At 37.2% G+C, this 14497-nt stretch overlaps 1 protein-coding gene across 3 annotated transcripts in view; it reads right to left on the minus strand.

Annotated features, from left to right (window-relative positions):
* LOC128653352 (sushi, von Willebrand factor type A, EGF and pentraxin domain-containing protein 1) overlaps positions 1-14497 on the minus strand; it is a 260201-nt gene that overhangs the window by 84349 nt on the left and 161355 nt on the right. For 2 of the 3 annotated variants that reach the window (XM_053706580.1, XM_053706579.1), the window contains one exon: positions 12026-12205. The exons of the other annotated variant lie outside the window; for it this stretch is intronic. In XM_053706580.1, the coding sequence (XP_053562555.1) occupies positions 12026-12205 (180 nt within the window). The remainder of the gene's footprint in view (positions 1-12025; positions 12206-14497) is intronic. 3 annotated transcript variants of the gene reach the window in all.

Here is a 14497-nt window from a genome sequence, read left to right on the forward strand (position 1 = left end):
AATGAATGAAAACTTATATAAGTATAAGCAGGAGAGAGACACACAGATTGCTGACTTGAATAATAACTACTGCTGGGCGTTTGAAATACATTCATTCTGAGCAAGTTGACTGCCTTTTCTCATTGATTGCAAAATTTACTTATCTGTCTTCTGAGATGAAACAAGGAGGTTTTGGTAACTGAACTATCAATTTTGATCATTTTGGTAACGTGTATATATATATATATATATATATATATATATATATATATATATAAAGAAAGAGGCTTACAATTAATATTTTAACACAAATATATGCATAGTTACTGCAGTTTAAATTACAGTTGATAGATTTAAAGAGCAGTTTATATTTTAGTTTATATTCAGTCTGTATATTGTTAAACATATATCCTTGATGCTAAATTGTTTTACCTGTGCAAATATAGAGTTATAACTCAGAGTTTGATTGTTGGCACACATACTATATATAACTTCTAGCATTTAAATTATAGTATATAGACTGTCCTATTGTTTAAATAAGCATTATTAGAATTGTATTGTTTGGATGTTTAGCCGTTAAAGATCTTGGAATCTCATTGTATTAACTGGGTGAAATCGTTACTGTGAATAAGATAAATTTGTATGAACTCTGCATAGCATATTTTAAATAGTTTTTAAACGCATATAATATTGACTCATATTCTGATTCTTACAAATATATATATTTCAATGTGCTCATAGATATTTACTAATAAAAAGAACTCAGGTATTTATATTAATTTTATTGTATTAGTATATGCATATTTGATTGTGGGTTTAGTTTAAATAAAGATTGTTAAATATATCAAATTATAACCCTGCCATATACTCACATATTGTTTGGAGAGTACTGCTAAGATTCTTATAAATATACTGACAACCCCTAGGCCTATCAGGATGAAGCTGATGGAAATCCCGGACTAGAGAGGGAGCGTGCAAATTAGAAGCCAAAACCCAAGAGTGCTCAGTAATTGGGTATCCCTTCCAGTGTACCAAATAAGAAAGACCTTGCCCTTATCGCTTACAATCTAAAATAATATCTACTTCATATTTGTAATGCTCGTGGGATACTCCTTAATCAGACTGAACTTGGCCAGAAGTCTTGTTATCCCGGCGTCGAGCCGGAATGATAGGGAATATCCCAGAGCAGAGTAGGTTTGCAAGATGAGATAAATGGCACTCACCACAGGCAGGGCAGTCCTTGGCAGCAACAGGCAGGAAGCCAGAGAGACAAACCACTAGGGTGGTCAGGCAAGCAAGGTTTGGCAACAGTAAGGCAGTCCAGGGGTAAACCACTAGGATGGTCAAGTAGGCAGATTTCGGCAATAGTAAGGCAGTCCAGGGGTAAACCACTAGGATGGTCAGGCAGACAGAGTTTGGTAACAGTAAGGCAATCCAGGGCAGATAGGGGTTAACAGGTAGAGTGGTCAGACAGACAGAGTTCAGCAACAATATCAATCCAGCAGTTAAGGGTTAAAGAGGCAGAGAGGTCAGACAAGCAGAGTTCAGCAGCAGTATCAATCCAACAGTTAAGGGTTAAAGAGGCAGACTGGTCAGAGAAGCAGAGTTCAGCAGCAGTATCAATCCAGCAGTAAAGGGTTAAAGAGGCAGAGTGGTCAGACAAGCAGGGGTCAGCAACAAATAACAATCCAACATTCAAATCAATAACACCCAGGAGAACAGTAAGTAACACCTATACTTGGGCAGTGATAGGTAGAAAAACATAATTTATGTAAGAACTTAACTGATAAATTAATTTCTTTCATATTGGCAAGAGTCCATGAGCTAGTGACGTATGGGATATACATTCCTACCAGGAGGGGCAAAGTTTCCCAAACCTCAAATTGCCTATAAATACACCCCTCACCACACCCACAATTCAGTTTAACAAATAGCCAAGAAGTAGGGTGATAAGAAAGGAGCAAAAGCATCAAATAAGGAATTGGAATAATTGTGCTTTATACAAAAAAATCATAACCACCACAAAAAGGGTGGGCCTCATGGACTCTTGCCAATATGAAAGAAATGAATTTATCAGGTAGGTTCTTACATAAATTATGTTTTCTTTCATGTAATTGGCAAGAGTCCATGAGCTAGTGATGTATGGGATAGCAGATACCCAAGATGTGGAACTTCCACGCAAGAGTCACTAGAGAGGGAGGGATAAAATAAGGACAGCCAATTCCGCTGAAAAATAATCCACAACCCAAATCAAAAAGTTTTAATCTTACAATGAAAAAAAATGAAATTATAAGTAGAAGAATCAAACTGAAACAGCTGCCTGAAGTACTTTTCTACCAAAAACTGCTTCAGAAGAAGAAAAAACATCAAAATGGTAGAATTTAGTAAAAGTATGCAAAGAAGACCAAGTTGCTGCTTTGCAAATCTGATCAACAGAAGCTTCATTCCTAAAAGCCCAGGAAGTAGATACTGACCTAGTAGAATGAGCCGTAATCCTTTGAGGCGGGGTTTTACCCGACTCTACATAAGCATGATGAATCAAAGACTTTAACCAAGACGCCAAAGAAATGGTAGAAGCCTTCTGACTGTTCCTAGAACCAGAAAAGATAACAAAAAGACTAGAAGTCTTTCTGAAATCTTTAGTAGCTTCAACATAATATTTCAAAGCTCTTACTACATCCAAAGAATGTAAAGATCTCTCCAGAGAATTCTTAGGATTAGGACACAATGAAGGGACAACAATTTCTCTACTAATGTTGTTAGAATTCACAACTTTAGGTAAAAAATTAAATGAAGTCCGCAACACCGCCTTACCCTGATGAAAAATCAGAAAAGGAGATTCACAAGAAAGAGCAGATAACTCAGAAACTCTTCTAGCAGAACAGATGGCCAAAAGGAACAAAACTTTCCAGGAAAGTAATTTAATGTCCAGAGAATGCATAGGTTCAAACGGAGGAGCCTGTAAAGCCCTCATAACCAAATTAAGACTCCAAGGAGGAGAGATTGACTTAATGACAGGCTTGATATGAACCAAAGCCTGTACAAAACAATGAATATCAGGATGATTAGCAATCTTTCTGTGAAAAAGAACAGAAAGAGCAGAGATTTGTCCTTTCAAAGAACTTGCAGGCAAACCCTTATCCAAACCATCCTGAAGAAACTGTAAGATTCTATAAATTCTAAAAGAATGCCAAGAGAATTTATGAGAAGAACACCAAGAAATGTAAGTCTTCCAAACCCGGTAATAAATCTTTCTAGACACAGATTTACGAGCTTGTAACATAGTATTAATCACTGAGTCAGAGAAACCTCTATGACTAAGTATTAAGCGTTCAATCTCCATACCTTCAAATTTAATGATTTGAGATCCTGATGGAAAAATGGGCCTTGAGATAGAAGGTCTGGCCTTAACGGAAGTGTCCAAGGTTGGCAACTGGCCATCCGAATGAGATCCGCATACCAAAACCTGTGTGGCCATGCTGGAGCCACCAGCAGTACAAACGAACGCTCCATTAGGATTTTGGAAATCACTTTTGGAAGAAGAACTAGAGGCAGAAAGATATAAGCAGGTTGATAATTCCAAGGAAGTGACAACGCGTCCACCATTTCCGCCTGAGGATCCCTGGATCTGGACAGATACCTGGGAAGTTTCTTGTTTAGATGAGAGGCCATCAGATCTATTTCTGAGAGTCCCCAGATTTGAACAATCTGAAGAAATACCTCTGGGTGAAGAGACAATTCACCTGGGTGTAACGCCTGGCGACTGAGATAATCCGCTTCCCAATTGTCTATACCTGGGATGTGAACCGCAGAAATTAGACAGGAGCTGGATTTCGCCTATACAAGTATCCAAGATACTTATTTCATAGCCTGAGGACTGTGGGTCCCCCCTTGATGATTGACATATGCCACAGTTGTGACATTGTCTGTCTGAAAACAAATAAACGATTCTCTCTTCAGAAGAGGCCAGAATTGAAGAGTTCTGAAAATCGCACGGAGTTCCAAAATGTTGATTGGTGATCTCGCCTTCTGAGATTCCCAAACCCCCTGCGCAGTCAGAGATCCCCATACAGCTTCCCAACCTGAAAGACTCGCATCTGTTGAGATCACAGTCCAGGTTGGACGAACAAAAGAGGCCCCTTGAACTAGACGATGGTGATCCAACCACCAAGTCAGAGAAGATCGAACATTGGGATTTAAGGATATTAATTGTTATATCTTTGTATAATCCCTGCACCATTGGTTCAGCATACAAAGCTGGAGAGGTCTCATGTGAAAACGAGCAAAGGGGATCGCGTCCGATGCAGCAGTCATGAGACCTAGAATTTCCATGCACAAAGCTACCGAAGAGAAAGATTGAGACTGAAGGATTCGACAAGCTGAAACCAATTTCAGACGTCTTTTCTCTGTTAAAGACAAAGTCATAGACACTGAATCTATTTGGAAACCCAAAAAGGTTACCCTTGTCTGAGGAATCAAGGAACTCTTTGGTAAATTGATCCTCCAACCATGTCTTTGAAGAAACAACACAAGTTGATTCGTGTGAGATTCTGCAGAATGTAAAGACTTAGCAAGTACCAAGATATTGTCCAAATAAGGAAATACCACAATACCCTGCTCCCTGATTACAGAGAGAAGGGCACAGAGAACCTTTGAAAAGATCCTTGGAGCTGTTGCTAGACCAAAATGAAGAGCAACAAACTGGTAATGCTTGTCTAGAAAAGAGAATCTCAGGAACTGATAGTGGTCCGGATGAATTGGAATATGAAGATATGCATCCTGTAAATCTATTGTGGACATATAATGCCCTTGCTGAACAAAAGGCAGACTAGTCCTTATAGTCACCATTTTGAATGTTGGTATCCTTACATAACAATTCAATATTTTTAGATCCAGAACTGGTCTGAAAGAATTCTCTTTCTTTGGAACAATGAACAGATTTGAATAAAACCCCAGGCCCTGTTCCAGAACTGGAACTGGCACAATTACCCCAGCTGACTCCAGGTCTGAAACACATTTCAGAAACACTTGAGCCTTTACTGGGTTTACTGGAATGCGTGAGAGAAAAAATCGTCTCACAGACGGCCTTACCTTGAAACCTATTCTGTACCCTTGTGAAACAATGTTCTGAATCCAAAGACTTTGAATCGATTTGATCCAACATCTTTGAAAAATCGTAACCTGCCCCCTACCAGCTGTGCTGGAAGGAGGGCCGCACCTTCATTCGGACTTGGGAGCTGGTTTTGACTTTCTAAAAGGCTTGGATTTATTCCAGACTGGAGAAGGTTTCCAAATGGAAACTGTTCCTTTAGGGGAAGGGTCAGGCTTTTGTTCCTTATTCTGACGAAAGGAACGAAAACGATTAGCAGCCCTATATTTACCCTTAGATTTTTTATCCTGAGGCAAAAATGCTCCCTTCCCCCCAGTAACAGTTGAAATTATAGAATCTAACTGAGAACCAAATAATTTATTACCTTGGAAAGAAAGAGAAAGCAAAGTTGACTTAGAAGTCATATCTGCATTCCAAGACTTAAGCCATAAAGCTCTTCTGGCTAAAATAGCTAAAGACATATACCTGACATCAATTCTAATGATATCAAAAATGGCATCACAAACAAAGTTATTAGCATGTTGAAGAAGTTTAACAATGCTATAAGCATTATGATCTGACACTTGTTGCGCTAAAGCCTCCAACCAGAAAGTTGAGGCTGCAGCAACATCAGCTAAAGAAATAGCAGGTCTAAGAAGATTACCTGAACATAAATAAGCCTTCCTTAGAATTGATTCAAGCTTCCTATCTAATGGATCCTTAAACGAAGTACTATCTGCCGTAGGAATAGTAGTACGTTTAGCAAGAGTAGAGATAGCCCCATCAACTTTGAGGATTTTCTCCCAAAACTCTAATCTATCAGATGGCAAAGGGTACAATTTCTTAAACCTTGGAGAAGGAGTAAATGAAGTACCCAGATTATTCCATTCCCTAGAAATTACTTCTGAAATAGCATCAGGAACTGGAAAAACTTCTGGAATAACTACATGAGGTTTAAAAACTGAATTTAAACGCTTATTAGTTTTAATATCAAGAGGACTAAACTCCTCCATATCTAATGCAATCAACACTTCTTTAAGTAAAGAACGAATAAACTCCATCTTAAACAAATATGAAGATTTATCAGTGTCAATATCTGAGGCAGAATCTTCTGAACCAGATAGATCCTCATCAGAAATAGATAAGTCAGAATGATGGCGGTCATTTAAAAATTCATCTGAAATATGAGGTTTTAAAAGACCTTTTTCGTTTACTAGAAGGAGGAATAACAGACAGAGCCTTCCTAATAGAATTAGAAACAAATTCTTTAACATTAACAGGAACATCCTGAACATTAGATGTTGAAGGAACAACAACAGGTAATGGATTATTACTAATGGAAATACTATCTGCGTTTGATAGTTTATCATGACAAGTAACACAAACTACAGCCGGAGGAACAGCTACCAAAAGTTTACAACAAATGCACTTAGCTTTGGTAGAACCGACATCAGGCAGCGTCTTTCCAGAACTAGATTCTGATCCAGGGTCAGGAAGTGACATCTTTTTCTTTATCAAATTTCTTAAATGGCAGTTTCAGGAATGGGAAAAAATGCAAAATGAAACAGGCCTCTAGAAAACCAGTGACATGTGGCCCAGGGCTGTGCACTGACCGACTTGGAACAGAGTCAGAGAGCAGAATTTTCATATTTTGCGTGCCTAAACCTTTTCTTCAGTGATTTATTTTAGAGTGCTCTGTTTATCTTTCATTTGATGTTCTGCTGAGCCAGAGAGCAGCTCTAGGCATGAGCTTCATAATTAATGCAGTGCAGTTTACATATTTTGTATGTGTGTGTCTGAGTTTTTGAGTGTCTCAGTGTTTTTGTGTGTGTGTCTGAGTGTGTTTCTGAGTGTTTGTGTGTGCATCTGAGTGTTTGTATGTGTGTTTGCCTGTGTTTTTGTGTGTGTCTGCTTTCTGGGGGGGGGGGTGACACCATGACTTACCGCACCGGGTGACACCAACCCTAGTGACGCCACTGCAGATAGGTGTTTAGTGGTTTTTTGGTGTCACCCCCTGGAGGGTGTCACCCAGGTGCGGCCCGCACCCCCCTAGTGACGCCACTGTGCCATTTTGATGGTTAGCAATTCTTTATTTCCTTAATCGCAATTACTTTCTGAAATAGAGACTTTTTTTAGAAAAATACGCTACTGGATGGATTCTGTTGGTCATAGGATCCCTTTGAGAGAGTATGGCTCCAGCCACGTTATCTGAGGCATCAACTTCCAAAATAGCCTGGAGTGCCGGATATGGGTAATGTTGTATTGAAGCTGAAGTAAAGGCCTGTTTAGTTTGGCAAATTATTCTTTTACCGCCTTATTCCAGGATGAAATTGTAGCCTTCTTGGAGGTTAAAGCATTCAAAGGAGCAGCCAATGTTGAAAAACCTAATTAACTTTCGGTAATAATCTGCTAAACCAAGAAAACATTGTAAAACTTTAACTGAATCTGGATGAGGAAAATGAAGAATACACACTCATTTTCCAGGATCCATTTCAAATCCATTAGATATTATAATATACAACAAGATGGGAATTTTGACATTTCTTCATTCATTGCATAAAGGGTATTTTCTCTTATCTTTTGGAGAACCAATTTGAATTGGCTTACATGATCTTCAAATGACTTGGAGTAACTGAGGATATAATCAAGATAGACTATTACAAATTAATTTAAATAATCTTGGAAAAAATCAGTAATAAAGAGTTGAAAGAATTTTGCTGAATAGGCTGAAAGGCATGACCAAATACTCATAATGGCCAAACCGGGTATTAAAGGTTATATTTCATTCATGGCCTTCCTTAATTTGTATCAAATTATAAGATCCTCTCAGGTCTTGTTTAGTGAAAATATTTGCTACTTGCATACCATCAATCCGCTCCAAAATTAAAGAAATAGAATAACAATTTTTGGTGGTTATATGGTTAAGCTCTCGATAATCAATACAGGGATGAAGACCACCATCTTTCTTCTCCACAAAGAAAAACCTGTCCCTGCTGGTGAAGAAGATGGCCTGATGAATCCCCTCTCAAGTTTAACCTTAATACTGTATAATCCTCCAAATCTTTGGATTCATTTTTAGAGAGAGGGAATGCTACAAAATTAAAGGAACAGGGTAACAATCTTTGATGTTTATATGGTTAAGCTCTCGATAATCAATATAGGGACGAAGAGCACCATATTTCTGCTCCACAAAGAAAAAACCTGCACCTGTTGGTGAAGAAGATGGCCTAATGAATCCCCACTCGAAATTATCATTAATATAATCATCCAAAGCCTTGGATTCAGGTTTAGAGAAGTCAATGTTCTCCCTTTAGGAATTTGTGCACCTGGAAGGAGTTCAATTTCCCAATCATAGGAACAATGGGGGAGGGGGTAAAGTTTTGGCCTTTTTCTTTGGAAAAAAACATCTGTGAATTCACTGTATTCAGATGGAAGGATGGATTCACTTGATACATTAGCAATACACATGAACGTTTTGACCACATGAGACTAAAAGGGAAAGTCTAGCCAAAATTAAGCTTTCATGATTCAGAAAGGGCATGCAATTTGTTCTCATGGTATTCTTTGTTGAAAGCTAAACCTAAGTAAGCTCATATGCTAATTTCTAAACCCTTGACGTATGCCTCTTATTTCAGTGCATTTAACATTTTTTTACAGCTAGATAGTCCTAGATAATATTGTGCTCAATTCTGTGGAGTTACTTAGGAGTCAGCACTGATTGGCTAAATTGCATTTCTGTCAAAAGAACTGAAATAAGGGGGCAGTCTGCAAAGGGTTAGATACAGGGTAATCACTGAGGTAAAAGGTATATTAATATAACCATGTTGGCTATGAAAACTGGGGAATGGGTAATAAAGGGATTGTCTATCTTATAAAAGAATACAAATTCTGGAGTAAACTGTCCCTTTAAGGCAAGAGCCAAAACAATTAGTGCCCCAAGAAGTTAGTTGCCCTTGGACTAAGAAAAGGAAGGTTCTTATCCCTAAAGCCAGGGTAAACCGAAAATTATGGGTATGCTGGGCAAAGCTATCAGATTGAAGACCAGGGTTTCGATGTGCAATAATCTGGTTGTACAGGTTAGAGGTGTGGACTAATATTCAATTAGGCCAGAGCTTTGGGGTTGACCACTGATAGTTGTGACCATTATGGTCTGATCCTTCTTAACTCTTGGAATAGTCAATCCAATCAGCCAATCGGATTGAACTTGAATCTGATTGGCTGATTCAATCAATCAATATTTTTTATTTTTTGTACTTTAGTTAGTTTATTTCATTGTAGTTATTTGTAGATATTGTATTTAATTAATGTATTGATAGTGTAGTGTTAGGTTTAATTGTAGGTAATTGTAGGTATTTTATTTAATTAATTTAATGATAGTATAGTGTTAGGTTTAATTGTAACTTAGGTTAGGATTTATTTTACAGGTAATTTTGTAATTATTTTAACTAGGTAACTATTAAATAGTTCTTAACTATTTAATAGCTATTGTACCTGGTTAAAATAATTACAAAGTTGCCTGTAAAATAAATATTAATCCTAAAATAGCTACAATGTAATTATAATTTATATTGTAGCTATGTTAGGGTTTATTTTACAGGTAAGTATTTAGCTTTAAATAGGAATAATTTATTTAATAAGAGTTAATTAATTTCGTTAGATTAAAATTATATTTAATTTAGGGGGGTGTTAGTGTTAGGGTTAGACTTAGCTTTAGGGGTTAATCCATTTATTAGAATAGCGGTGAGCTCCGGTCGGCAGATTAGGGGTTAATAATTGAAGTTAGGTGTCGGCGATGTTAGGGAGGGCAGATTAGGGGTTAATACTATTTATTATAGGGTTAGTGAGGCGGATTAGGGGTTAATAACTTTATTATAATAGCGGTGCGGTCCGCTCGGCAGATTAGGGGTTAATTATTGTAGGTAGCTGGCGGCGACGTTGTGGGGGGCAGATTAGGGGTTAATAAATATAACATAGGGGTCGGCGGTGTTAGGGGCAGCAGATTAGGGGTACATAGGGATAATGTAAGTAGCGGCGGTTTACGGAGCGGCAGATTAGGGGTTAAAAATAATATGCAGGGGTCAGCGATAGCGGGGGTGACAGATTAGGGGTTAATAAGTGTAAGGTTAGGGGTGTTTAGACTCGGGGTACATGTTAGAGTGTTAGGTGCAGACGTAGGAAGTGTTTACCCATAGCAAACAATGGGGCTGCGTTAGGAGCTGAACGCGGCTTTTTTGCAGGTGTTAGGTTTTTTTTCAGCTCAAACAGCCCCATTGTTTCCTATGGGGGAATCGTGCACGAGCACGTTTTTGAGGCTGGCCGCTTGCGTAAGCAACTCTGGTATCGAGAGTTGAAGCTGCGTTAAATATGCTCTATGCTCCTTTTTTGGAGCCTAACGCAGCCTTTATGTGGACTCTCAATACCAGAGTTATTTTTATGGTGCGGCCAGAAAAAAGCCGGCGTTAGCTTTTCGGGTCTTTACCGACAAAACTCTAAATCTAGCCGTTAGGGTTTATTTTATAGGCAAGTATTTAGATTTAAATAGGAATATTTTAATTAATAATATTAATATTAATTAGATTTATTTTAATAAGAATTTAGTTAGGGATGTTAGAGTTAGATAGGGTTATTATACTTAATATATATATAATATAATAACGATATTAACTATATTAACCCTAATTATATATATATTATATATATAATATAATTAGGGTTAATATAGTTAATATATATAATATAATAACTATATTAACTATATTAACCCTAATATAATTAGTGTTAATATAGTTAATATAGCTGGCGGCGGTATAGGGTGATTAGATTAGGGGTTAATGTATTTAATATAGCTGGCGGCGGTATAGGGGGACTAGATTAGGGGTTAATTAATTTAATATAGCTGGCGGCGGTGTAGGGGGATTAGATTAGGGGTTAATTAATTTAATATAGCTGGTGGCGGGGTAGGGGGATTTAATTAGAGGTTAATAATTTTAATATAGCTGGCGGCGGGGTAGGGGGATTAGATTAGGGGTTAATAATTTTAATATAGCTGGCGGCAGTGTAAGGGGCTCACATTAGGGGGTAGTTAATGTAGGTGGCGGCGGGGTAGGAGCTCACATTAGGGGGTAGTTAATGTAGGTGGCGGCGGGGTAGGAGCTCACATTAGGGGGTAGTTAATGTAGGTGGCGGCGGGGTAGGAGCTCACATTAGGGGGTAATATAGATAATGTAGGTGGCGGCGGGGTCCGGGAGCGGCGGTTTAGGGGTTAATAACTTTATTAGGTGGCGGCGGGGTCCGGGAGCGGCGGTTTAGGGGTTAATACATTTTTTATTGCTAGGATAGTGAGGGGGGATAGCCGATAGAGGGTTAGATGTGTCGGGCTATGTTTGGGAGGCGTGTTAGACATTTATGAGAGATTTAATAATTTAGTCAGGTTTTGTAGGCACCGGCAGTTTCTAAAGTGCCGTAAGTCACTGGCGACCCCAGAAATTTGTACTTACGCAGATTTCTGGACATCGCTGGTTTATCCGACTTACGGCACTTTAGCATCTGATGGCGCCGTATATAGGATAGCTCGAGTTGCGAGCTCAAACTACGGGCGGCGGGGGTTCCCTCGCTTGCGCCGCAAACTACGATCTTTATCGGATTGCGCCCTTGTTGTGAGCGGCACAACTGTCATGAACTGATTCGTTGTTGGACTCTGCAAGTACCATTTTTTGGGGAGTTTTGACGTTTTGGTGACTGTTTTTCTGGCTTCTACTGGGAAATACATTATTTTCCTTTGCACTTTAATTTGCTTGCGGATTTATTGCATTTTAGTTTCATACTCATTTAATTGTTTTATTATATATTGGGGATTCCCTGCACCTTAGCGCTGGTTCACATTATTGTTTGTCAAATGATTCACCTTGGTATTTCTACATATTATACAGAAAAAAAAAAACAACACATTTCACCTACCTATGCATTCAGGTGGCTCAGAGCTCCACTTCTCTTTTTCCACGCAGAACAAAGTAATTTCACCCACTAGTTTTAGATTATTCTTACATTTATATGTCACTTGATCCATGTAAGTATATTGGGTTTTATGTGGACTATATTCTCTGTTTTGCATAGATACTGGAGGTTTGCAGGTCACAACTGAAATGCAATATTTGAAAATATGAAAAAAGAGAGGATTTTTGTTTGTTCTCTTTATTCACTGACATTTAAAAGCTGCAACAAAAAGAGAGCTGTGGTACTAAAATGGCTGTGCTTAAAGGGATACTGAACCCAATTTTTTACCTTTCATTATTCAGATAGAGCATGAAATTTTAAGAAACGTTCCTATTTACTCCTATTACCATATTTTCTTCGTTCTCTTGGTATCTTTATTTGAACAAGCAGGAATGTAAGCATTGGAGCCAGCTTATTTTTGGTTCAGACCTGGATAGCGCTTGCAATCAGCAAGTGCTACCCAGGTTCTGAACCAAATAAAGATAACAAGAGAACAAAGAAAATTTGATAAAAGGAGTAAATTAAACATTTGCTTAAAATTGCATGCTCTGTCTGAATCATGAAATAAAAAATGTGGGTTCAGTGCCCCTTTAAAGGACCAGTAAACACAGTAGATTTGCATAATCAACAAATGCAAGATAACAAGACAATACAATAGCATTTACTCTGAATTTGAAATGAGTTGTAGATTTTTTTCGAACACATTTCAAAGTTATGTATATTTCCACTCCCCCTGTACCATGTGATAGCAATCAGCCAATCACAAATGCATATACGTATAGTTTGAGTTCTTGCACATGCTCAGTAGGAGCTGGTGACTCAAAAAAAGTGTAAATATAAAAGACTGTGCACATTTTTTTTAATGGAAGTAAATTGGAAAGTTGTTTAAAATTACATGCTGTATCTGAATCATGAAAATTTAATAAAACCGGAGTGTCCCTCTAAGTTAATCCAATGGGATGTGTTAGCTACAGATATACAGTATTTTAAATAAAACAAAAAATACAATAATCAAATACTTTCTGATTTTGAGTTACCTATAGAAACTATGGCTTAGATTACAAGTGGAGCACAAAAATATTAGTGCTCAAGTTAAATCAATAGTGCTCTTATTACAGGTTGAAAGTAAAAAGTTTGCGTGTGAGCAAAAGACTCAGGCACACTAACATCTGGAGATTGGTTGAATAGTGTGGCTATGCTAACGCCCTTTTCCCATAGACTTCTATGGGGCGTGCTACAAAAGCCTGTTTAGGCTTTCACCCATGTGCTTGAAAAAGTCTAAGGTGCATTAACAAATACTTGAAATACCTTAAATTAAATATATATATATATTTAAAATATTTATATATGAATATATATAAATATATATATTTAAATATAAAAATAGCATTTGCTTCTAATCGAAAGACAAAGGTTTTTCAAGTATTTCTATTAAAAAACACACATTCACTTTCTTTAAAAGGAATATTTTATATGTCAAGGTGTTTGACTGGGAAGGGCTCAAAGATATATATATATATATATATATATATATATATGTGCACATGCATAACTATAAGAATAAATGCATATAAATACGTATATACAAATATATACACATATAATGTATATACATCTTTGAACCATTCCCATATCCCTTTTAAACATTTTGTATACATTTATTTCAGTAATAGACATTAATTGCGCTCCACTTGTATTCCAGGCCAATATTAGTACTTACAAATGCATGTAACATCTTAGTTCCCATAAAATGTTTCAGTTGCTATAATGTAATGGCTGCTGTTATGTTGAAACCTAGGTTTCCTTTGTTTAATCTGTTTTACTGAGAACAATTAGATAAAGATAAAAGCATTGATCACAACATTGTTTTCAACTTCATCCAATATTTCCAGCATGTTTTAATGAGTTTATAATCGAAAATGGCTTCTGCCATTAAAATAACTCAAGCCAGGCAGAAGAGGTCATTCAGACGGGCAGAAGTCTTTTTTCCATTGTTAGACAGTGTACGGTAAAATAGTTTTCCCCTTAATTTGTGTTCCAATTACTTGATATACCAACCGCAGAGTATAAAATGTATGAGAAACTGCTTATGTAGGTTTATTTTTGTATATTAAATAGCTGTTTTTTGTTCTTTGAAACCACAACCCATTCAAATGGGTTGAGCTTGCAGGGAAATCAGATCTCCTTATTTTATCCAAAATAAAGGTAAAATGGCTTTTTGTAAACAATTGAATTCACACCAGCAGGTAAAATGGATTATTCTGAACAAATTAAAGGAGAGAAAATGTAGGGTACACTGTCCCTTTTGAGATCTTGATAACAAAAAGCAAATTAAAATTACCAGTACAATGGACCATTTGTAGGTTTATCAATTACATTACAAGTGTTTTAATTTATGTTTTTGTGAAATGATAATAAGTGACATTTGCAAAATTA

The sequence above is a fragment of the Bombina bombina genome, chromosome 3, assembly GCF_027579735.1.
Source record: "Bombina bombina isolate aBomBom1 chromosome 3, aBomBom1.pri, whole genome shotgun sequence".
Classification (NCBI taxonomy): Eukaryota; Metazoa; Chordata; class Amphibia; order Anura; family Bombinatoridae; genus Bombina; species Bombina bombina.